At 42.2% G+C, this 26,791-nt stretch overlaps 1 protein-coding gene across 1 annotated transcript in view; it reads left to right on the top strand.

Annotated features, from left to right (window-relative positions):
• Nucleotides 1-26,791, top strand: part of RFX6 (regulatory factor X6) — a 465,451-nt gene that overhangs the window by 93,073 nt on the left and 345,587 nt on the right. The window contains exon 4 of the mRNA XM_086925262.1: nucleotides 1,541-1,602. Coding sequence (XP_086781388.1) covers nucleotides 1,541-1,602 — 62 coding nt within the window. The remainder of the gene's footprint in view (nucleotides 1-1,540; nucleotides 1,603-26,791) is intronic.

Raw genomic sequence — 26,791 nt, 5'->3', positions numbered from 1 at the left:
TCATGAGGGACACTTGGGTATGTCATCCATGAAAAGATTGGTGAGATCTAGTTTTTGGTGGCCGGGCATGGATAAAATGATTGATAGAATAGTTAGAATATGTTCCATTTGCCTAAATAGTTATAAGATGTTGAAGGTACACCCAGCTCCCTTAATACCTGTTGCATGGCCAAAGAACCCTTGGCAAAAATTAGCTTTCGATATTTCTGGCCCTTTCTATTGTCTACTCCAAGATGCTCGTTTTGCCTTGGTCCTAATCGACTATCATTCTAAATTTGCCTGAGGTAAGGTTTGTTTCACATGCTACTTCATTAGTGATTGTAGAGTTTCTACAAGAAGTATTTGCTTAAGAAGGTAGTCCAGAAGTTCTTATTACGGATAATGGAGTACAGCTTGAATCTAAAGAGGTAGAGAATTTTCTTGGTTCTTGTGGTATCAGACATGTTAGTACTCCGTTGTACGAGCCAAAAATGAATGGTCAGATAGAAAGATTTAATCGTGTGTTGAAAGATTGTGTTGAATGGGCACGGAAGAGTGGAAGTGAGTGGAAACGTGTTTTGCGAGAGAGGTTGTGGATGTATAGAATTACTCCTCACTCAGTAACTGAACTTAGTTCTTTCCGCTTGTTGAGAGGAAGAGAACCTGTTTCAAAATCGTGTCCTTGGTGGATTAAGGAAAAGATACATAATTCTGTGTCTGCTGACAGCTATAGTACCTCTTTAAGAGTCAAACGTCATCAAGATAAAATGAAAGAATACCATGATCTTAAAAATAATGTAAAAGTTCCCTCTTTTAAAGTTGGTGACTATGTTAAAATACGCAAACCAGGTTTCCTTGTCAAGGGTTCGTCAAAATATGGACCCATATGCAAAGTGGTTAAAGTCAATCTTAATAGTTTAATCACCAATGATGGTAAGGTGTGGAATGTCAGTCGTGTTGTCAAATGTCAAGATGCTTCTGAGAAGGATTAAGTTATTCCTAAAGGAGTGTCACATCCTTTGTTGCTTAGACAGGGTTCAGGATGTGATTCTCATTTTACTAATTTGGTTGATGCCAGTTCTGTGGCTTCAAGAGTCAAGACTGGTAAAAGAATCATTAATCCTCCTGTTAGATTCTGAGAATATAGTTACGTTTTGTTTTATGTTTTATTGTTCTTATTTTTACAGGGATGAGATGGGTTACATATGTTAAATTAATATTGTAATGCTATTACTTTAAATTGCTTCCATCTGTAGTTTACTCTTGAAAGTCCTGTTGCTTTGGAATGGTAATGTTGTATGTTCCAGAGACAGGAGTTGGAAGCAGATGTGATACTGTGTTCCTCTCCAATAAACTTGGTTTCTTTTTGTATTTCCTGGACCTATATACTACACCTGTTCTAATGGATTATATTATACATTACATGTCAATGCAAACCTAAATATATTTCTTTACTAGTTTATTTTGTAACGATCTGTGTACAAATCTCTGATTCGTATGACGTTTGAAAGATTCAATGAGAATAAATGACGATAACTAATAAAATGTATTTCTTTTTTAGACAATACGGCAAAAATTCCCACTTCTCACCACAAGAAGGCTCGGGACAAGAGGCCATTCAAAGTAAGCATGTTGTGGTGTAGCTTGTAGAAAAATGCATGCCTTGACTTTGGGTATATGAAAACAACATACAAATAAAATGCTGTCCTGTTTACGGTCTCGCTACCGACAGCTTGCCTGGTGCAGACAGCATTGCATGCAGTACTGCAAGGAGTGAGTTTAGCTCAGCCCCCTTGACCTTGATTGAATGGCTTTCTCATCTAACTCTGTTCTTGCTCTTAGTAGTATTGCTTTCTTCGCTGGTCTTGTGATTCTCTCAATACTGGAGCACTTCCTCTTTCCACTCGCTCATGAGTTGTATTCTTTCACTGCTGACGTCATGGAATTTTTTGTTTTACTTTTAACTTGCATGCAGCTCTCCAGGGGAGTGCTTGTCATGCTCGTCACTTCCTCTGTCCCTGTGCATAGAGAATGACCAACCAAGCTCATCCTATTTCCCTCCCAGCCTCCCATAACCTCTCTCTTCCGACACAGGCTTCAAGTGTTTGACACCAAACACTGCTGGGGCTCAGTGTAATGCCTTCTTTCTCCTCTCCTATGTTTTTGTCAGTCCCATTCACAAGCTATCTCTCTCTCCCCTTTTAACTCCCTCCTCTTCCCCCCTCAGAATGCCCCTGCCCAATCATCCCTCGCCAAGTCTACATTGGATGTCACTATTGGCTTTGCCATCATGCCAGGTGTCTGTAAAATTGTGCTTGCACTGATAGCGATTGCTGGCCTTCCAAAAGTGCATTGACAATATTTACAAGATGACTGCCACATTGCGGATCACAGCATGGTACGATAAAACATGGTGGCTAATTTGAAAGTATGAACAATAGGAACACAGGCTCCTTAGAAATCATTCACAACATTATGTTGTCATGTTGAACTATATTTCTGGCCCAAAAGGGTGTGTGGGGAAAATGCCATTAATTAAACTGATTAGATAACACATCATGAAAACCAGCAGCTAATGGAGAAGGAATAATGCTAATGGATGATGCAATATATGACAATGAAGTGATGAGACAACTAAATTACAGAAGCATATGTTATGAATAGAGAATGATCCAACGGTGGAGCTCAAACACAGTACAGCAGTGACCACCATATTGACATTGGAAAATGGATGGATCACTGATAAAGAATCTGCATTTTTAAATAAAACTAATCCTAGAACACCAGTATTTTATATAATTCCTAAAATACAAAAGGACACTAAAGGTCCCCCTGGACGCCTGATTATATCGGTATGTGGATCTCTTTTAGAACCCCAGCCGAAATACATTTATTTCTATTAAAAACCCTTCGTAGTGGAGACAGAGGCATTTATTAAGTTTTCAATGCACTTCATTGAGATATATGAATATAATACATTTGATCCCTCACATGAAATTCTGGTAACCTTAGATATCGAGTCATTGTACTCAAACATCCCCCAAGATGAAGCATTGGCAGAGATGGGAGATGCGCTGAATAAAAGAACACAACCACATATAGGGGGTCATTAGGATGGAGGATTTTCCGCATCCTCCGGGCCGGCGGAAGCCACCATCGGCCTTGAGGATGCAGAAAATCCTCTGCGGACCCACCAAGACCCACGGCCACATTAGGATGGCTGGTGGGTCCTGGTTTCTGTCCGCAGCTTTTCCTCCGCCGTTGGCTTACAACCGCGGCGGAAAAGCTCTAATATGGTGACGGTGTCTCTCAGACACCGTCAGCCAGATTAGGATGTGCATGGAAACATGCTTTTCCGCGGCGGCTTTTCCACCGTGGAAAAGCATGTGTAACTTCACTGCGGGGCCCGTTGCGGGCCCCCTAGGTGAAGGGGGGGTGGGGGGAGCACATGGGGGGTACCTATGGTACCCCCCTGCATTTGTATGCAGTAAGCGGCAGGCACCGCGCGGTGCCTGCCACTTTCTACATACAAATGCAATGCGTGCGTTTTTAACATTGCTGCGGGTGCAGCTTGAAGCTCCACCAGCAGCAATGTTAAAAATAGAGGATGTGACCGCAACCCTTGCGGTCACATCCTAATTGCACAGGAGGGAACTCCGCATGCCATGCGGAGGTTCCCTCCTGCTCTGGGGTCGCGGACAGACGCAAGTCCGTCCGTGATCCTAATGACCCCCATAGTACCTACTGAATTTATATTAGAGCAGGCTACCCTTAGTCTCAAGAATAATTTATTTGTGTTTAAGGATGAACTATTCTTACAAACTAAATGAGTAGCAATGAGCTGTACCTTTGCTCCAGAAATTGTGAATATTTTCATGTAGTACTTTGAACAAAAATGGATTAATGGTGATACAAATATTTTTAAAGAATACACTATATCCTGGCATTGGTTTATTGATGATGTTTTCTTTATTTGGAATGGTCCAGAAAATGTTCTTGCTGAATTTCAGGAATGGATGAATGGTAGGTCGGCCAAACTTAAATTTACCATGACATATCACAGAGAGAAAAATAATTTTCTTGATAGGTGGGTTTTTGTGGAAGAGGATAGACTTTTGATTAATTAATACACTAAACCCATGGAAACAAATACTCTTCTACATTTTGAAAGGAGTCACCCAAAAACACTCAAGGAAAAGTTGTCATATGGGCAGTTTTTAAGAATTTGTAGGTGGATTTTTATAGAAGAGGATAGACTTTTGATTAACTCATACACTAAACCCATGGAAACAAATACTGTTCTGCATTTTGAAAGGAGTCACCCAAAAACACTCACGGAAAAGTTGTCATATGGGCAGTTTTTAAGTATTTGTAGAAACTGTTCCAAAAAAGCAGATGACTTTAAAGATGGAGAAATATTGTTCCGAAAACCTGTGGTGAGAGGCTACCCTAAATAATTGGTGAAGAGCGCCATGAAACGAGCATGGTTTACACCAAGAGAAAGTTTACTCACTCCCAATGTTATTTAGACAAGAAACTACAACAATGGCAAATAAAATTAAAAAAAGTCAACTCGAATTTGAAACTGTTAAGTACTTTTGACATTCAAAAGTCTCTGTTTTCATTTAAAAAATTTATCAAAATCTTTGCCAACATCTAGTGAAAGCAGTAAGAAAAACAGAAGAGAAATTATAGCAACAAATGATAAGACTTCCACCCGTAATTGGACATTTTAAATGCAGTAATTGCATTACATGTAAATTTACTAAAAATAGTAAAAGTTTAACAATCAATGGACAACTATAGACACAGAATGCCTTATTGAATTGCAATACGAGAAATGTGGTTTACCACAGTATGGGCCAGATGTACGATCATTGATGTTTGCGACTTGCATTAAATTGAGAGTTGCAATTAGCGAGTCACAAACATCAATGTACAACAGTGTCAGAGACACTGTTTGGAATTCCCAAAGGGGTCGCAAATTGCATGTGTCATGCATATTAATGAGGGTGTCACGATTTGCAACCCCATTGGAAATGGATGGCACTCCGAGGGATAGTGGCCTGCTGAGGTCAGCAGACCTCCATGTCTGGGACTGCTTTTAAATAAAGCAGTTTTTGGAATAAAATGCAGCCCGTTTTTCTTAAAGGTAAACAGGATGCATTTAAAAAATACAAATTTAACTTTTCTTTTTTTAAGGGCAGGCAGTGGTCCCAGGGACCACTAGCTGCCCTTGAAAAAATGTTTGTGCATGCACTTCCAAAGGGTAAAGGGTCTCCTAGGGAACCCTTCTGGTTTGCGAGAGCTTTACCACCCTTCTGAGAATGGTAGTAAACTGTGAGTGTTTTGCGACCGCAATTGTGGTAACAAAACAGTCTTACATAGCTTTTGAAGTCGCTATTAGGAAGGGAATGCCCCTTCCTAATATTGAGTCACTAATCCTATTTTGCGAGTCGCAAATTGATTTGCGACTCGCAAAATAGGATTCTTACATGGGACATCGTTTTTTTGCATGCACAAACGGTTCTAATACTCATTTGTGCATGCAAAAATTCATCTTACATCTGGCCCCAAGTGTCCATGCCAAAAGACATATATTGAGCAAACTACTCAACCTGTTTAAAAATAGGATCTTACAACACAGATCTAGAATAAAATGTAAAACACAGGGAGCCCCATTAGTCTCGAATTATGATGCAACAGGACATACTGAGAATGGTATAGAGTGGTCAGTCCTATATGTAACACCAAAAATGATCAAAGGAGAAATGATTAAGAAGAACTCCTAAGGGAAGAAGCCAGGTTAATTGAATAATTTCATACTGCTACACAAGGGCTCAATGAATTTGATGAGATATGGTCACTGATCACAGGCTAATACTATGGCATGCTTTTGGTTTGACAAGTTCTTCATTGGTAATAAGATAGAATGATAATATTTGAATATTGACTGTAAGATCTGAAGAATAAATGCTCTTTGATGTAATTTTGATTCACAAGATGTAATAGAGTTTGGGCATACAAAATACTGGAGAATCAATAATGAAAAATTATGAGGTCGTTGGAAATGATGGACAGATTGATGATTAGCATCAGGTCGGATTTATGATTCTTTTTTATTGTTTTGAAATTAAATTAGATTTTACTCTATTTTTGTACAGTGAAATAATATAAAGGATGCAGCTGACACATACCAGTGTCATTGACACCTGTAAATAGGCAAACCAACAGTCGCTCACCCTTAAACTAGTGCTGGTATAACTTGGATTCAGAGCGAATACTTGAGTGATGTGGTCTAGTTAATTTTTTTCAACGCGTGAGCAGGAGATCAGCTTTCTGCATATGGGTGGGTGGAGGCTCGGATATTTAAAAAAATGTAAACGCACAAACTAAAACCATCCGCATCCATTACGAAAGCAGTTGGAAGGTAGATTGCGCTCATATGAACAGTGAGCATCACTAATACTAAAGGGATAATCTTTCGACGTGAACGTACCGAGGAGTTTTAATTGTATTTTTCCTTTCTTTGTACAAAATCGTGGCAGATTCGTGATATTTCAGATTAATTTGGAACGCGGGGAGGGGGATAGGGGCAAGTACGCCTTGTATTGTCCTGAGGAGGCCAGAAATATAATAGTCCAAAACGCGTCAACATTTTTTCTGCACAAGGAGCCTACACTAGATGGGAGAACAATTCCTAAAAAATCAAAAAGCAATGGAGATCACAGTTCAGTATTTGGACATCTATTGGGTGATAATTGTATACACCAGTGCCTGTCCTTGAAAGAAGGAACAAATATAGAAATAAAACAAGTGGACTGTCTATTTTTCATTAAAGAAATATTTGAGGAAAGAATGCAAGTTTTCTAGATGTGCTATAATTTCCTAGTATTGTGAAATATGATAGAAATGGTTCATAGTCTGTTACAAAATAAAATATGAATATGAACCAGTAATCAAAGCTGTTTAGAACACTTTCTTCCAGTAATACAACCAATAAAGTAGTTAAGTCACTGACAACAATCAGATAATAAAATTCTATTGTTGATAAATATTAGGTTGAATTTAACCCTTATGGGCCACATTTTTGTACTGTCTTTAGCGCAAGCCTAGGCCGCAGAGGGTAATTGGGCATCCTCTCTTATTATATACAGTAGATAACGCATCATAGCCATGATTTTATGCACAATAAAAGGAATACAAGGAAGACGAATGAGGATTAACAGAGGTGCCTACTACTACTTGTAATCACTCTATGGATGGTATATTTCTGAAGCCCCTCCTTCTGTAGGGCACCCATAAGAAAGCTGAGCCCCAGTTTCATGACATCAACTGTCAATCATAGGGCATGGGACAATGGGATTATGTGATGTTATTGGACATCACAGTGTCAGCAGCAGGCCTTGTGCAATTCACATCTCAAACAGTCTTAAAAGCTCCCATTAAACACAAAACGTAGTTTTGTGTACTGTCTAATAACACATAAAGATGCCATAGGATCACAGTGTAAAGTTACTAATAGATGAATACATAACTGCTCACATATAATCCACAAATGTGACCATCGTGTTTATTTCAATGGTGTTTTTAAAAGTGCAAAACGTATGTTTTGCATTGTAAACATGCATGGGATATGTTTCCACATGTTTATTACCTTACATTTGCACCAAACCTTACCAGTTCTTGAACTTTCTTTTCAGTCACAAAACTCTGACTCCACCTAAATGAGAAAAGAAAGAACAGATGATGAAATGAATGCTGAACAAATCAAACATTCACCCCCACTCACCGATCTGGGTTTAATATATTGATTTTTGCTCACCACGCCACCCCAGTTTGAACCCAGCTATATGCAAATCAGTCTTGACCCTGCTGCCCAGGAGGAGTCCAGCCCCAACTGCCAAGTCAGGTCCTTCCTGGACTGAAAACAAGCATCCTGGGACCGGTTTCAGGATATCACCCCTCATCAGCCAGGTTATCTTGAATTCAGTTTCACAGTGAGCATGGGACCTTCGCACTTAGAGTGATAAAAACAAAAAGAAGATATGATGGACTGAATGCTGAGCAAATCGAACATTCACCCCAGTCACAGATCTGGTTTAAATTAATTGTTGTTTTTGCTCACCATGCCACCCCACTTTGGACTCAGCCATTTGCAAATCAATCTTCCCAGAAGAACAGTCTCTTTTACCAAGTACCAATCCAAGTCTGAGAAAACACTTTTCAGCTTGCGAAACCCTCTCATCTTCAGGGAAATTCAGCAATGCAATTTTGGGATTTAGGGCCAGATGTACAACCCTTTTTCGGGGTCGCAAACGGGAGATAGGCTAGTTTGGACCCTCAAAAAAGGTGTCCAGGCATGTATAAACACAATTTTGCGAGTCACTGACTTGTAAAATAGCGTTTGAGACTCTCGCTATTAGGAAGGGGCGTTCCTTCCTAATAGCGAGTGTCAATGCCATGTACAATTGTTTAGCGACATTTGCGCTCGCAAAACACTCGCAGTTTACCACCTACTTCAAGTAGGTGGTAAACCACTCGCAAACGGGAGACCCCCAGTACCCCTTCCACTTTGTGAGTGTGTGCAGAAATATTTTTTAGGAGCAGGCAGTGGTCCCAGGGACCACTGCCTATCCTTAAAAAATGAAACTGAAAAGTGTAATCTTTCTTTTTAAAATGCTTTATTTAAAAAAGCCGTCCCAGACATTGTGGTCTGCTGACCCAGCAGGCCACCATCCCTGGGAGTGCTAGCCATTCCCAATGGGGTCACAAATTGCGACTGCCCCAGGAATAATAATGAGCGACCCCATTAGGAATCGCAAACAGTGTCTGAGACACTGTTGTACATTCAATTTTGTGAGCCGCAAATTGCGAGTCGCAACTCGACGCAATTTGTAACTCGCAAAACTGCATGCTCGTATATCTGGCCCTTAGTTCAGTAGTGAATCTCAATCTGTCCTGCGTTGTGTGACAAGAAGAGAGCAGAAATGCTCCATATTTACACAGATATGGAGCATTTCCGGTCTCTCCTTGCGCTGGCGAGCAGTGTGTGGCCTAAACCAACACAGGCACCCTTGCACTATAGTGCAAGGGTGTCTACATTACGAGCAGGATTGTTTTTGTGCAGGAAGGCACGTCTTCCTGCACAAAAGCAATCGTTAAAAGGTTTTTCCTCTTTCCATGTGTGATGCAGAATGCATCAGACATAAAAAGCGGAGGTAACGGAGACATAAAAAGATATTTGTCTTTGTTACTGTACTGCACGTGTGACTTCAAATAAATCAAATAAATATATTTTATGAAAAATTACAAATACAATCAGTATATAATTTAGAAAAATCAAGAAAAACTAAATGTGCAAAAGGACACCAACATGATCAAAATTAGCTAATAGAACTGTTTTAAAGTAAAACGCCCCTAGAAAGTACAAAGCTCCAATTAGACAGTAAAGTTCGCTGGTGACCGGTTGTAAAAGGGTGAAAGTCTACACCAGCAAGCACAGAGATGAAAGCAGTTATAAGAAAAAAAACTGAAGGAGATTGTGAAAAGGCCAGAGATCATGTCAGGACAAGCACTCCAACTAACAAGAATCCGCTGGAGTTTCACACCACCCGCAGTACCTCACAAAGCATCTCCCAAGCTATTAAATGGCAATACAATTATCTATACACAAGTTTATATAAAAGGTATGAGAATATATAACATATACATATAACTCATGTAAGAAATTGGGTTGTTGGTTGGTGGGGAGTGAAACCCTACTCAAGCAGCAACCAGAATCTTTGTCAGAGTAAAATCACAAGCAACCCCCAAATTAACCTATGCTCAACCCTCTGGTAGCTTGGCTCAGGGCAGTCAGGCTTAACTTAGAGGCAATGTGTAAAGTATTTATGCAGCAAGTTAAACAGCAATAAAGTGAAAAACAGCGCAAGAAAAATCCCACACCAATGTCGATAATTTAGTATAATTTAATAAATAATTTAGGACCAAAACAACAAAAATCCAATCTCTAGAACCAGAGGTATGCAATGTTAAAGATTTAAGGGAAAATAGCACCAAAAAGCATGAAGCACTAAGTGGGATTATCTGGTTGTGATAGACTGGGACGAAGTCACACGTTCAGCACAACCGCGATCAAGCACCAGCTGGATACAGAGACTTAGGCCCAGATGTAGGTAAAATAGATTTACCGATTTTTAATTACCGAATTCTACCGATTCGGTAATTAAAAATCGGTAAATCTAAGGGGTGGATATGTAGGAACATCCAGATGTTCCTTTTACCGAATCGGTAAATATCTGTATTTACCGATTCGGTAAATACCGACCGATAATGCCCCATTCATTCCTATGGGCTTTGAAGCCCATAGGAATGAATGGGGCATTACCGGTCGGTATTTACCGAATCGGTAAATGCCGATTTTGACAAGGGTGCAGGGGGTGTCACTTTGACACCCTCTAGCACCCCCAAAAAAGATTCGGGGGCCATGTGGCAGGCATACCTGCCCTAAGGGCAGGTCTGCCTGTCATATGGCACAGGTGTGCATGCACACATGTGCATGCACACCGGAATCGGTATTTTACCATGAAGTTGGATTTCATGGTAAAATACCGATTCTGTAAGGCTTGTGGGACTCAGAAGAGTCCCACCTACATCTCATTGTTACCGAATCGGTAAAAAATACCGATTCGGTATTTTACAGATTCGGTAAATTTACCAATCGGTAAATTTACCGAATCTGTAAAATATGTGGCCCTACATACCATTTTGTGAATCTCGGTCGGTAACGGCCGAAAATACAGATTTTCGGCCGTTACCGACCGACCTACATCCGGCCCCTAGTTATGCCCACTGCACAAGACTATCTTAAATCCTGATTGCTGATCATTGTGAGATTCTGCGTTGAGGATGTGTATCGCACCCTAACTGATGTAAATTGCTAGTGTGTAGATGCATTTCACAGCAAAGGTTCCAGAAATCTGTGAGGATACAATGCAAGGCCCTGTGTCGTTGTTCAAGAAGCCGTCATTGAGAGGCTTGAAATGCAAAGTCCTGCATTGAAGATGGGTCATGCACTGGTGTATTTCGAAGAAGTTGTGGGGCTTGCAATACAGAGTTCAGCATCATCATAGTGGATGTAGTTGACAATGAGCTTGAGATGCTAAGACCTGTCTCAAGGCTGCGTCACGCAGCAATGGTTCCAAAGAGGCTGTGGGCTGTGACGTGAAGTCCTGTGGGAATGATACGGTGCGCAGCAGTTCCAGTGCAGAGTTTTATGAGGAAATACGTTGCTCTACGGTTCAGATGCAGAGTTTCGGGAGGCTGATACCATAGCTGGGTTGGGAGTACCTTCAGGCCCACTTCTAGGTCCAGGGTCCAGAACTGGGGTGGCACCACTTGGAAGGGCAGGGCTCACAGCTGACAGAGTCCCGATGCTGGGTACAAGGTTGTTGGAGCCTTTTCTATCAGGTGGCCAGGCAATCAACCCTTGGAGTCACTCAGATGGTCCTTGGTTTAAGATGCAGTTCCAGTCCTTCTCACTCAGGCAGGAGGGCAGTCCAGCAGAGTGGCAGTTCTTCTTGCAGCACAGCAGTCCTTCTTCTAGGTCTTCCACAAGTCCAGAAGTATACTGAAGAGCTGGGCTTGAGGGTCCATTAATTACAGCTGGGCCACTTTGAAGTAGGATATAGTTCTGGAGGCTTCCACCTCCCTGAAGTGTCAGGCACCCCCTTCCTCCCTGCCCTGGCTCCCGTTTGTTTAGGGACACAAAAGACTAGTGACAAAACCTTTGCAAGTATAATCAGTCACAGCCTTTTTGTGTGGTAAGCGACTGCTCCTCTATCTTGTTAAGTCAGAGTGGCCCATTCTACCAACATCTAGACACCCTCTGTGTTATTATCTGGGAGCAATACACAGACCAACTACTAGCGACTCCAAGTCATTTTACCCAGGGACATGCTGCAGGCACCAAATGGTTAGGACAAGAAAATGGCAACTTTCTAAAAGTGCCATAGTCAGAATTGTGACTTAGAATCCAACTTTATAATTGAAGATGGCTTTAAATTTAAATTCTTTTAGACATCAAACTTGCTCTCTTTTTTTTATTTTTATTTTTTTATTGAGTTTTTTAAATATTTTCTCCCCCCTACAAGCAATCAGCAAACTTATATATCAGACAACGTAAGGTAACAATCATCAATGTAAATACCGAACCACATGAACCAACATAATAAAACAAGAAAATATTAAGGTCAGGGAGCACTAGATCTTATACATAAGCTGCACTCTAATCCATAAAGCACAGATTTACATTTCAAAGACAAAAGAGGAAAAGAGGAAAAAGAAAGAGAAAGCGAAAAAGTAACTGAAAAAAAAGAAAGAAAAAAGACACCTTCAAAGCAACATTTTAGCTATAAATCTTATCATAGCTACATCCCAAGCTATATATATCACTCATTTTTCATTCCATTTTATTAAAGGAGCCCAAATACTTTGTCCCAGAATTTTTGATTTCCTACTCTTTCTATCATAAATTGCCCTCTCAATTGTATATATAGAGAGTAGGCGAGCCAGCCATTGTTGAAATGTAGGAGGTAAAGAATCTAACCAGGCAGCAGCGATTTTAATCCTTAAGACATACATAGCGACAAATAAAAACCAAAATATATTCTCCTCGTAGAACAAACTGCTAACTTAGCAAAATCAATTCATGAGTTAGCTTAATTTTTACAGCAAGTGAGCGATCTAGATATTTCTCAATCAATTTTAATAGCTCTTGTAAACAAGGGCAGGATGCAAACATGTGGACTAAATCTGCATTCAACCCACACATCTTGGGCAGGTTATCCCTGATAGCCCCCCCCCCCCCCCCCCCACCCCCCATTGTGCAATTCTGGCTGTAGTATAATACAGCGAGAACACAGTTCTAAAATGCTGCGCTTGTAGCCCAGCAGAGCATAAAATTGTCTGAACGAGCTCTAAAGACCTCAGAAGTACGCCCGGAGCAGTTCCCACACGCTCAGCCCACTTAGCCTCCTGATTTATTAAATCCTCTTGCTTTAACTTTATTAATTCTGCATACATCAATGTAATGCCCCCTTTGTTATCTCCTAGCATTATATCAACAACAACATTGCTATCAAACCCACAGCCCCGCCTATTTTCTTAACAAAAAACTTTGAATTTGCAAATATTTAAAAAAATTACACTTTGACAATGAAAACTCCAGCTGTATGTCGCTGAATTGGAGAAAACCATTTATTCCGAATAAATCCCCAACCTTAAAAACACCCTTGGTATCCCATTCTGCCATATTTTCATCCGAAAAAAATTCTGGAAATGTTGGATTTTTATATAGCACCGTATAATAATTGACTCTTCCCAAACAAATCTTTTTCTTCAGGGTCCCCAAGATCTTAAATGCAGGAATCAAAGTCTTAAACTTAGTTCTTTGGTAGTAGTTGGGCTCCGAAAACGTACAAAAACACCTCACTGCATTTTCTCCCAGTAGCAATTTATAGACATCAGGTAATTCATTTCCCCCTTCACAGTCCAAGGGACTTTCCCCTATAAGTACCCCATATATTGTAGAGCAGAAACCCAATAGTAGCTTTTAAAGTCAGGAATCGAAAAGCCCCCCTCTCCCGTGGTAAAGACATAAAGCGTAGTGCCCGCCTCGTTTTTCCATGTGCCCAAAGAAACCTATTAAATAACCCTCCTAACATTTTAAACCAAAAATTCTGAAATTCTAAAGGAATTGCTCTAAATAAATATCAAAATCTTGGCAAAAAAATCATTTTAATAACATTACTGCATCCACCAACGATAAATGAAGATTGTTCAACCTGTCTAGATCCAGCCTAGCCTTTCTTATAACTGGTTGTATATTTTTAGCCACTAATGTTTCAAGATCTGCAGAGATCCTTATCCCAGGATATACAGCCGATTTAGTCACCCGGGGATCCTCAAAATTAATTAAATGGTTCACGATAATTTGGGTCTTTGATTCATTGAGAGCATACCCGGAGAGCGTACCAAACTCTAAGGCTAGTGAAGCAACCGCTTCCATTGCTACTTCAGGATCTGAAGAAACTATGGCAACGTCCTCCGCGTATGTGAGAACTTTTGTTTCAATCCCTTGATTATTAACAGGGAGGATTCTACCATTAGCTAAAAACAAACGAAGGAGAGGGTCTATATATATGCCGAATAATAAAGGGGACGAGGGACATCCCTGCCGGGTCCCACATTGTATATCAAACGAAGGAGTATAATTACCATTTATCCTTATTCTGGCAGTAGAGGCCCTATATAGCACTTGAACTGAATGGATAAACCCCTCTTCAAGGCCAAACCATCTCAATGCTTCCCGGAGGAAATCCAAGGAGACCCTATCGAATGCCTTTTCCGCATCCAAAAGCAGAGCAGCCATAGAGTCTCCTGAGATCTCCATTGCATCAAAAAGGGTAATCACCCGTCTTATATGTTGTGTTGTCCCACGTCCCATAATAAACCCATGTTGGGCCGGGTGATTGTTTCTTCTTAATATTCTATTCAAGCGCATGGCCAAGATTTTAGAGAATATCTTGACATCACTATTCAAGAGCGTAATTGGACGATATGAGCCTGGCTACCTGGCTGGTTTATCTTTCTTCAAAAATATCACAAGATCTGCTCCCGCCCATGATTCTGGAGCAGGCCCCCCCTTTTGAGCCAGTATCATCACATCTATTAAATCAGACCCTATATCATCCCTAAAGATTTTATTAAATTCGAGCTGGATTTGATGGGCCGACAGCTTTACCCAAGGGTAGATCTTGTAAAGCCCCCATTATTTCACCCTGAGAGAATGGCCCCTCCAGTTCTTCCCTATCCTTACGATCTACCTTCTGATTAGGTATTTCGTCTAAATATTCACGAATATCCTCCAAAGCCACCCCTGTACTGCCAGAATACAGCCGATGATAGTAAAGCCGAAAAGCCTCCTGAATGCTTGCAGGCTCTGTAATGACCTTCCTGTTACCATCAAAAATTTCAGAACCCTCACCTGCAGCAACTTTCTGCCTAGTTCTGAAAGCAAAAATATGCCCCACCCGCTCGTTGAATTCATAGCTCTGCCCTTTTTTAGCCATATAAATCTCAGCTGCTTTTTTGGCATAGTGATCACCAGCTTCCGCCTTTTTCATAGCTAATTTCAGTAATAATTAATCAAGTACTTCACCTGATATATTCGCCATCCCCAGTGCTTCCACAAGCTTAACCAACTACTGCCTTATTTCAAAATCCCTTAATCGCTCCTGTTTCTGACGATGTAAACTATAACTGATTGTTTCCTCTCTGACTGCAGCCTTGAACGTATCCCAGACAATTCTTACACTCGAAGAGCCTTAATTGTTTTCCCAAAATTCCCTAATCCATCCTTTCATATATAAAATGTAATCAGGGTCATATATTAACCTCCGTTCAAAGGTCCACCCAACATTCCTTCTATCCAGAATAGAGACATTGAGATTCAAAACTAATGGATTGTGATCTAAAATAGTTCGGGAGAACTTCTCAAGCCATGCCGGGGAGATACACTGATTAGATACAAAAAAATAATCCAGGCGAGAGACAGCCTTATGAAGTGCGGAAAATAAGTGCTGCCTGCATCCAACGGTTTCAAATAGGGCCATATATCAACTAGCCCATTATTACAGACTAGGTTAGAGAGGGCATAACCCACTTTCCTTTTTTTCCCTTAAAATTTGCTAAGCGGGTCGTCCCAACGTACCCCAAGACCATTGATATTAAAATCCCCACAAAATTATCGGGGCAGGCCATGTAGCCAAATTCAGATATAAGTATTCCAATATCTCTGCATCATCACATGTGGACCCATATACCGAACCAAGTGTAAACTTAAAGTGATTTAACAAGCCTTCCACCAGAACCCATCGCCCTCATTTGTCTGCAGATTTTCTAAGCACAGTAACATCACTCCTCCGGGTTAAATTTGCCACCCCCCAGGTACGTGACCCTTGCGTTGTAAAAACCAATAATGTATAACCCAGCTGTTCTAACACACGTGCTCTGCAACCCTCAATGTGCGTTTCCTGAATACACACAAAATCCACATGTAGGGTTTTAACCCACATTGCAACTTTATTCCTTTTGTGCTGGTCATTAAGACCGCACACATTCACCGTCAAAAACCGCAGGGTCATATTGCCATTTTCTGAGCACTATTGCCAAAAATCCTACTTAACTTGTTTTTATACTTCGATTGCCTTTTCATCAGCAGTAACTTCCTGGATAACATTATCTATCCATCTATAGCTCCTTTGCGTCCTGCTGTCCCCTTCCTCAGTCTTCCCAAAGAATACATCCCTTGAAGTGCTGATTGCTTGCTTACATCCGACTCAAAAACCACCCCCAAACACCCCCCCCCCCCCAACCGCCTATACAGGCAACTAGGTCAAGCATGACCTAGGCAAACTTTCTCCCAACTGAGAGTTATGACTTAATACATTTAATACATTAATCCAATGTTACCCTGTGGAAGAGATATGCCTTGCATTAGTGAAAAATGATTTTGAGAGTTTTTCACTACAAGGTCATGTAAAACTTAAAATTACATGTTCAACCTTTTAAATAAACTGCACCCTGCCCTTTGGTCAGCTTTGGGCCTACCTCAGAGATGACATATGAATTAAAAGGGAAGATTTGAGACTGGCAATAGGTTTATTTTGCCAGATCAAAATGGCAGTTTAAAACTGCACACACAGGCAGGGAAGGCAGACCAAAGACATGTTTTACAGGCCTACTTGAGTGGGTAGCACAATCAGCGCTGCAGGCCTACTAGTAGCATGTTAATTAACAGGCCCTGGGTACATGGGGTGCCACTTTACTAGGGATGTACAACTAAATAGAATGTGCCAATTGAGTAAAAGCCAATTCCACCATGTTTAGGGGACAGAGAACAAGCATGTTAGCAATTGTTAGCAGTGGCCAAGTGCACAGAGCCCTAAGACAAACAAAAACAAGATCAGCAAAGATAAGAGGGACAAAGACAAAAAAGTATGGGCAAAGACTATCCTAAGACTGACAGGTCTTGCAACTTGTATTTAATAGTAGGACATAGCTATAATTTCAGACCAACAGTGAGAGAGCAGAGGTCTATTGGGTCTCACCTGTCAAAGTATTTACCTTCTGATAGAGTCTTCTTTTGGATCTCAAAGTCTTTCAATGTGGCAAGGAAGAGGCTGAAGCTGGCAATGAAATATCATAGTCGACTTTCCACTGGTTGCTTTAATTTTGGTAGTAAAAGCTCTTAACTGGGCAGAGCTGAATTATTGTCAGTTCCCATGATGTCCCAGTTCTTGCAGGTACTGCAATTCCGATTTTAATGTTCGCTGATGATACATTGATCATTTCTAAAACCCCTAGTGGATTACAGCACGCTCTAACTCTCTTTGAAAAATGGTGCTCTGTACCGGGCCTAGAAATGTGGCAAAAACAAAATTCATGACTGTTAACCAACATAGATCTTTTAAAGGAAGCATATTTTAAGATAATAAACCCTTAGAGCAAGTTGACGCATTCACTTACCTAGGGGTTATCCTGAAAAAAGATATGTGAAGGAGGCGCCATATTGACACTGCCTTGCTAAACCACCAGCAATTATCAGGGGCCATACACAGTGAGTTTAATGCCTCCCTGACTAAGTCAGTTAGCCCGGTCTTACAAATCTATAATATGAAATTGGTCAGTTCAGTGCTATATGGGGCAGACCTTTGGGGGTTTGAAAATCTGCCTAAGCTATCACTCGCTGAAAACAGATTCCTGAGAAATATTACCAACCTCCCCCTGTACCCGGCCCTTCCCCTGTCACAAGATCTGGGTAAGAAAGCATTGGCAGATATAGCAAGGCTGCGTCCCATCTTGTACTGGCGCAGATTATGGTGTACACTGGACCTGTCAACATATGCCACAGGCCTTAAAGATGTAATCATGTCAGATCGGTTTCACAAGATTAGTTGGTTAAGAGAGATTAGAGATTCCCTGGCGAGTATTGGTATGTCTGAGCTGTAAGAAAATCAATTGTGTTGCCAATTCCCCTCTAAAGAGGTTATAAAAGAAAGATATTTGGAATTCGTCTACCACAACAGCCTCATAGAGAGTGATAATCCATCGCTAACTGGGGCTTTTTTAACAGCTAAACCTTGGCCAAGTCTGGAACGGTACTGGGACATTATATCTAAACCCTTCGATCGGAAGTTGTACTTCCAATTCCGAGTGGGAACTTTGACTTTAAGAACATATACAGAAAAATGGGCCAAATCAGGCAATAGTAAGTGTCCTTTTTGCAATGCACTGGACGAGTCCTATGCCCATGTCCTGTTTAGGTGCCCAGCCTATTCTGGTCCTCACAAAGTGTGTCCGACACCAATTTGTAAGAACTTGGGCTCTAGAACGAGTAGCATTTCTTTAAGAATATTGTGTACCAACACATTGCCGTGTATTACAATAGCAATAGCCAAGTTCCTAAGCTGGATGTTACTAATCAGATCCCGTACTATGGATGTCATATGAATACCCACAAATTCTATCTGATTGTGTTTTCCACCTATATTTCCATGGCGATGTTTGAAATAAATTCCCCTTGCTATTTTTAATTATTATGGCTCTTAATTCCAATACGATAAGCACTCTTATTTAATCTGATAATTAAAAATCTTAACGTTTCACTCTATGAATTTATTGCATTTTTAATGTTGAAAATTCATTGTTGTTTTATCTGTGACCTGCTTTATGACATAATTTGTTGAATAAAGCTTTTTGGATTGGATTGGATTATCCTAAGGCTGACAGGTCTTGCAACTCGTATTTAATAGTAGGACATAGCTATAATTTCAGACCAACGGTGAGAGAGCAGCGGTCAGATAGGATACTTGAGTCGCACCGGTCAAAGTATTTACCTTCTTATGGAGTCTACTTTTGGATCTCCAAGTCTTTCAATGAGGCAAGGATAAGGCTGAAGCTGGCAATGACATGTCATAATCGACTTTCCACTGTCTGCTAAAATTTTGACAGTAAAAGATCTAAACTGGGCAGAGCTGAATTTTGCAGCCACCGCTGTAGGGTAGCTGTGTCTCCTTCTCCTGGTTCAATGTTTTACTCACTTTAAAGGTTCTCAAAATCTTCCAAAGGGGCAAGAGTGATTACTGTATCTTCGCTGGGCACTATGAGGATACCTTTGCTGCCAGGTCCAATTGACCCGTTTGTCTTTGTAGTAAAAATCTCTAGGCAGGACGAACATGGATTTCCTGCTTGCAGAGCATGTTCCCTTTCTGAGAGAGTCTCAGTACTTTGTTCTGACCCTCCAATGTGTATCTAACAAACTTACTGATGCTGGGGCCATATGAATATGTTAATTGTTAATTTCAATCCTTTTGTTTAGGGCTGTGAAACACTGGAGGTGTTTAGTGTTTGCTCAGGCAATTCAGAACATTATATTGGTACTAAAACAATTCCATAGTCTATAGCAGTTTAGGTTGTCTATTAGGATTCAATGATGCCAAATAACTCCAGATGATAAGCATTACATTGTTATTTACATTCAGAGGGGACTATTCACAAACTTCATTTTCTAATAAGTTTAGTAGCCAACAGTAGTACTAATCATGTACTAGATTATGCTATTCACTAATCTATGTGCTGTGGTCTACACTTCTGTTTCTCTTATATTTTCTTTGCAGAGATGTCCACACCTGTGCATCTACTATTTAGGGCCAGATTATGATGTTGGATGGAGTGGAGTCCATCCGACATCATTTGGGAACTGGAAACAAAGGACCTTCTGTCGTCGGTTCCAGCACAGCAAGTACGATGCAACTGAACACTGTTCGGTCTCAATCCTATTCTTTACAATGGGAGCATGCATTCCGAATCGAATGTATGCTCTTGTTGTAAAGAGCAGAGGTGCAGTTCATCCCTGCACACCGTGGCTGGCACCTCAAGGTGCCCACCACTGGGTGCAGGGATCAACAAAGGGGAACTATAGGTGCCCCCTAGGCTGCCATTCAGAGGCCTTGCGCCCATTGGGGGGCCTACTGGGGGCCTCCAAAGTTGGATTATCACAGCTTTTCTGTGTCAGAAAGTCTGGCGCAGAAAGGCAATGGGAATCTTCCATCGTAATCCCTCGGCCAGAAAGAGCCGCCTGAGGGATTGATGGAGGATTTCCAAATGCAGCCTGGCTCTCCGAGGTGGTTGGAGGCCATTTGGAAATCCGTTTTGGATTCTTTACCAAGCGATCCCAACAAAATGGGTCGACCATAAAGGAATCCGAATGGGACATTTTGATGCGGTTTTACCCGCATTGAAATCGGCCTCTAAGTAGTAAATGTGGGAAGGGTGGGGAGTGGCTGAAAATGGGAATATTTACTACTAAGCGGCCAAATCCGATTTGGGTCAGAAGGGCTCCGAACCATGTTCGGAGCCCTTCCGACCGAATCGGTCAGTGCCGGCCGGATTCCATCACGACCGAGCCATTCCGATGGGCTCAGTCGGAATGGAATACGTCTCGGATTTCCAGATGGCCTACGACGGGCTCGAAGAGCCCATCTGCCATCCGGAAATCCTTCAGTATTCCCCTGGTCGCCTCTTTACGAATGAGGGAGTACGATGGCAGTTTATCCCTGCCTTTTCGTGCCGGTCTGTCCGGCACGAAAAGGCAGTGGGAAGTTGTCTTTGGGGGCCTCCAGTTGTGCACCCATGGGTGCAAGGCTGCCGGATGGCAGCCTGGGGGCACCGGTGGTGCCCCTCCGTGGATCCCTGCACCCGGTGGCAGGCACCTTGGGGTGCCAGCCACAGGGTGCAGGGATGAACTGCACCCCTGCTTTTCTCAGTGCAGGCATGCATTCCGCTCGGAATGCATGCCTGCATTGTGAAGTATACGAGTGCGACCGAACCCTGTTCGGTCGCATTGTATTAGCAGGGCCGTAACCCATGACAACAGGTTGGTGGGTTACTGCTCCTGACCGATGTCGGACGGACCTGAGTCTGTCCGGCATCGGAATAGGCCACTAAATGGCAGAGGTTTGGGGAAAGTAGAGAGTGGTTAAGGGAGAGATAGGGAGTGATTAGGCACAACCATGCACCCACCCACAAAAGGGTAAGCTCATTCCTATTCACAAACTGTGGTTCTAAACCTACTACACCCAAAAGAATCTAAAATTGTTGTAAATGTTCAGATGGAATGTGGGCAGAAGTCTGCAGCTGCACTGCCCTGCGGAAGACAGGAGATGCAAAAACATGATGGAAGAAGCCAAAAGCGGAGCACAGCACTGGGGCAGCTATCACCATCAGTCATCAACAAAGAGAGGAGGAGAAGTTCTCTATTTTGTTCCACTCTACCCATAGCTACAGCTAAATATTAATCTCCGACCCGGAGAAAGTCTAGAACCACACATGGCCAACTACTGGCAATGCAACACCATCCATTGAAAATAATGAAGGCAGACACTTAAAAAAACACCCCATAGGAATTGTTTTCCTAATATATTCATTTTTTTTACTTGTCAAAAATAAATGTAAATGTTATTACATTATATAAAGTATGTATAATTTATTTTGTCAGAAAACATTTTGATAACTTTTTTATTTAACAAAAGTAACTTCCTTGTTTTGAAATCAAATAATTATAATACATTTTGAGCATAACTTTTGGTCATTTTTAAATCATAAGGTACACATATGATAATATTCTTTACATCTCTTACAAAATAATCTTAATGCAATTTAATAAATGTAAATAATTAAATATTTATTTCAAAATCAAGTTGAGAGTGTTGTATCATTTTTAATTTTGTACCGCACATAAAATAAATATATAGACTAATTTAAATTAATGTTGAACATAAATATTTTATTCTATTGCTTTTAAAGTTTTATAAACTCTGTTACTTTTCGTTATATTTATGATAGGGAGACCTCCAGTGTGAACGTGTAGGTCTCCACCTATGTGTAAATAATTGTAAGTTACATGTAGAAAATGTACACTTATAAATGGTGAATAGCCAAAAGTAGTACATTTATTGCAAAGTGTACGGCTACATTTACATGTGTAGATTTACTCATGGGTAAATATATGTTTGTGAATAGCCTCAATATGTCAAACCTAGCAATGTGTGATAAAATAAGGCCTCTGTGAGACATTAAGTAAAAGAAAAAGTTATTTTTCCAAACATAACTCATTGCATGTATGCCTCACTCTACAGTACACATTATTATTATTATCATTATTATTATTATTTATTCATATTATTAAGATTTGTAATGCGCGACGAATCATCCCCGAGGGGATCTCTCAGCGCCTTTCGCTGCACAGTGCCGGTGGCTTAAGATATCTTGCAAGGTTTGGAATGTAAATTAGAGTGTGCAGGCATAGCTAGTTAGCACTTGAAGGATATCCTTCCATTAAAATCCCCATCCTTGACATTAGGCACACACTTTTGCACTATAGTGGAAGGGTGTATGTCTGGCACCAGCGCAAGGAGCAGCAGTAGGCCACATTTAGGAAATATGTCTTTGCATTGATTTATCCCCAGCGCAGTGCAGAGAAGCAACTTTGTTTGCACTGTAATGCACTGTAATGAGGTAAATGTGCCCCCAGATCTTGACAAAATGGTTTATTTCCATTTTCTAGCTGCCGGTAATACTGCTGGTATTCAAAGCAATTACTGTCCATGATTGAATACAATGAAGGAGATCTCAGAACTGGAATATGAGACATTTCGACACTCTACTGCATTACCAAGAACACTTAAATGCAGGCTTGTCAGGTGTTGAATGCCTTTTGAGAAACGATTATTGGCTAGCTTTTATGTTGATTGGATATGACAGCCTTTTGAGAATTTGCGGCCATTTTTTGGTATTACAAGGGAAGGATGTATTTTGCAGTTATTCCATATTGCATGAACTGTAAGGTTACACCCTTAATTTCCTTTGTTATACAGCCCTAATTTCGGATACAGACACAAACTAGTATGCTCCAAATTCTGAGAAACTGACAGCCAATTAACATGAAACTTGAAGAATAAGCCCTGTGTGCTAGGTCCTCAACTCCTCCAATAATGGAGATGTCACATTAGGCAAAGCTTCCTTTCCAAGTCCTGCTTCTTTAAACTCTCGGAAAATAAATGGTATATAGATATTGAGCAGATCTACCCCAAACAGTGTCGTGTCTTAGCCTCAATGATGACAGACAATTATCTCTTGGTTATAGGAGCTTTATTAACTGCTTTCATTCTTGTCCCTGTCCCTACTCTAACTGCCCCTTTCCTGTCTATGCTCCTCCTCTTCCCCCAACCCCTAGACTCCTCCCATCCCAACTACTAGACCGTGTACATCATCACATCTCCCCCTTTGTTAACAAAAACTTTCACAGTTCCTAATCCATTTCTTCAATCAGTCTCTTTGGCTTAAGGATGTCTCTTCGTGGTCGGAGACGCAGTCCCGCATCTGCAGGCGCATCTTCATGTGGCTGGTCAAGTCTTAGGGTTGGACTCAGTTGACTCAATCCGCCACCATCTCGGCGTGCTGTGCCTTCATCCAGTGTCTCTTTCATGGCCGGGGTACATTTCTGAAAATGGGACGCATTTCGGGTGATCCTTCTTTGCTCAGACTCAGCAGTGATCATGGTGCCCTTTTGCTGAGTGACGATCAATGGTTCTTCCTTGAACCGACAATCCGTTTTCTTGGTCTGTTCTTGTTTAACCACTACACAATCTCCTGTCCGGAGGGATGGGGACTTGGCACGTCGTCTGGTGTCAGCATACATTTTCATCCGGCTCTTTCCTGCTTGGTCAGCCTTTGCCACTTCTCTATGTATGCGTGTTGAGGACACTGGTGTCAGAGCCCCTTCCCACGTCGGGATCCTTGTCCTGATGGGCCGCCCCAGCAAGAGCGTCGCAGGACATTTTCCAGTGATGGCATGAGGGGTAGTCCAATACGCTCTCAGCACTTCGTTCAGAGCTACTTGTAAGTCTTTCTTTTCCACCGTGGCTTGTTGAAAAGTCTTTTTCAGGGTAGCCATGAACCTCTCGATGGTGCCATTGGCTTGGGGCCACAACGGTGTAATCTTTCTATGTCGAAAGTTTAAATGCTTTGCAAACTCACTGAACTCATGTCCATTGAACGGAGGACCATTGTCTGTTTTGAGTTCCTTGGGAACACCCCACGCTGCAAATACTTCGTCTAGCACAGCAATTGTGCTGGAGGCATTAGTGGAAGACACAAACTGAGCTATCGGGAATCTTGAGTATTCATCCATGATAGTCACCACATACCTGCCCGACTGGAGGGGTCCGTAAAAGTCCATGGCAAGTTCCTGCCATACCCCTTTGGGCAATGAAGTCATTTGAAGGGGAGCTGGAGGCTCTCCCGATTTCACCAGTTGACATTGGGGACAGTCCTTCAGAGTGAGCTCAACCATTTGATCTGGTTGCGGGAACCAGACTCTCTCCCTTAAAGCTCTCTTGGTGGCAACCACTCCCCAATACCCTTCATGTGCAAGGTTGACCACTCCTTGGCGGAGCTGCCGCGGGATGACAATCCGATGGTCCCTCAGCAGTAGCCCCTCTGAAGTCGCTGACAGCTCGTCACTGATATGTCGGAAAGCTTGCATTACCTGACGTGTTCGGGGGTCACTTGCTTCGTCCTCGCTATCATGTCTCCAGCGATGTGTGTGTAATCGGTGCACAACCTTTTGGAGGATGTTGTCCTGTGCCGTAGCATCCTTGATCGCTTCTAACGGGACTGCCGGTGGTCGTGCTACACTTACCACAAAGTGTATATATTCCTCAGCCATCGACGGATTTGAGTCGTGAGATGCTTGAGGGTGTCTGGACATGTAGTCCGCCGGATTCTCACCTTTCCCGGGTTTGTGAATGATGGTGAACGTGTATTCCTGCAGGCGCAGACCCCATCTTTCAATACGGGGCGGCATCTTGGCTTTGGGATTACCGAAAATGGTGACAAGGGCCTGGTGATCCGTGATCATGGTGAAATGTTTGCCGAAGATGAATATGTGGAAGTGTTCACACGCCCACACGACCGCTAGGCTCTCTTTCTCGGGCTGAGAATAGGCCTTCTCAGTGTCGGAGAGGCTCCGACTGGCGTATGCCACAATGTGACGCCGCTCAGAGTCACTGTCATATTGAGCCAAGATGGCACCCAAACCCACTGGACTGGCATCCACCGTTATCTCCGTCTCACTTTTGGTGTTGAAATAGGCCAGATTGTTCGCCGATTCCACTGCTTGCTTGATATCTTGGAAGGCCCGCTCACACTGAGGGCTCCACACAAACGGTTGTCCTTGCTTCGTGAGGGCACGAAGGGGGTGAAGGTGAAGGTGGAGAAGTGTGGCTCAGGGGTTAGAGGCGGCAGACCCGGAAGCTGAGATCGGCCCTGGACCAGGGTTCAATTCCCCGCCTCGACGGGGCTTGGGCTCAATAATTCCTCGGACTCGATAATTCTCGCTCCGGTGCCTACTCGACTCACGGGTTCACACTCTGCGACTCTGGGCAATAGCTTGCTTAATCTCCACAACGGCCCCTCGCGGCGGGATGCCTGGCTTTCACCTTGTGGATACCCTGCCGGGGTTATCTCACAGGGGAATACCAGGACGGGTTCCCTAAGCAAGCGCTTAGATGCCTGCGATGTGGGCGGTTTGCGCTACTAAATACATGTACATTTACATTTACATTTACATTTACTGATCGTTGCATAGTACTTGATGTATCTTGAGCAATAGCTAGCCATGCCCAGGAAGGATCTGACATCACTGATGTCTTGCGGACTCTTGGTGGTTTTGAGTGCAGTAACCTTTTCGGAATCAGGTTTCATTCCAGCCCCGGAAAACACTTGACCAAAAAACTTAAGAGTGGACTGATGGAATTCACACTCATCCTTGTTCAGAGTTAAATTTGCTTCCAGGAGAGCATGGCATACTCGATCCAGGGCTTGGTCATTTTCTTGTGTGTTTGATCCGTATACCAAAAATGTCATCACTATAGTTTAAGGAATTCGGGATATGCCTGATGGTCTGACGTATCACCTCTTGAAATATTTCCACTGCAGAGGAGATGCCGAAACTCAGCCTTTTGTACCGAAATAGACCCAGGTGGGTGGCAAATGTCGTAATGTACCTTGAGTTTTCGTGCAACTCCAGCTGATGGTATCCCTTCTTGAGATCCAGCTTCGAAAATACCCTGGCACCATTCATTGCCAATATCATGTCACTCAGGTGAGGCCCTGGATGTCGCTCCCGTTCTATGGCTGTGTTGGAAGCCTCATGTCCACACATGGTCTTACTTTCTCTGGGGTACCCTTTTTGGGGACAATCACAACCGGTGACACCCATGGCGTGGGACCATCCGTTTTCTCGATGATGTCTGCTTGAAGTAGTTCCTGAATTTCGTCCTCCACGGCCTGCTGAAGGTGGAAAGGCACTCACCTCGGGTGCTGAGCAACAGGGCGCACTTGGTCATTGATGTGTAGGGGAATCAGACACTTGATCATTTTGCCGAGTCTACTAAACAACTTGGGAAATTTTCAGACGTCTGGATTGTCATGGACCCTGTATAGAATTTCAACCAGTCTGAGTCTCTCTGCCGTGGGCAGACTGAGAAGGCAATCAGCCTCTGGTCCCTCAATGACGTGAATGTAAGCCGGTACAGCTTTGGACTCGTGCTTGAGCGTCGTAGCAAACTCTCCCAGACAGGGAAGTGGCTTCTTCGCCATCCAGGTAAACACTCTGACATGTGCG

The sequence above is a fragment of the Lissotriton vulgaris genome, chromosome 6 (assembly GCF_964263255.1).
Source record: "Lissotriton vulgaris chromosome 6, aLisVul1.2, whole genome shotgun sequence".
NCBI lineage: Eukaryota > Metazoa > Chordata > Amphibia > Caudata > Salamandridae > Lissotriton > Lissotriton vulgaris.
The sequence above is the reverse complement of the archived record's forward strand: the minus strand, read 5'-3'. Positions and strand labels throughout refer to the sequence as shown.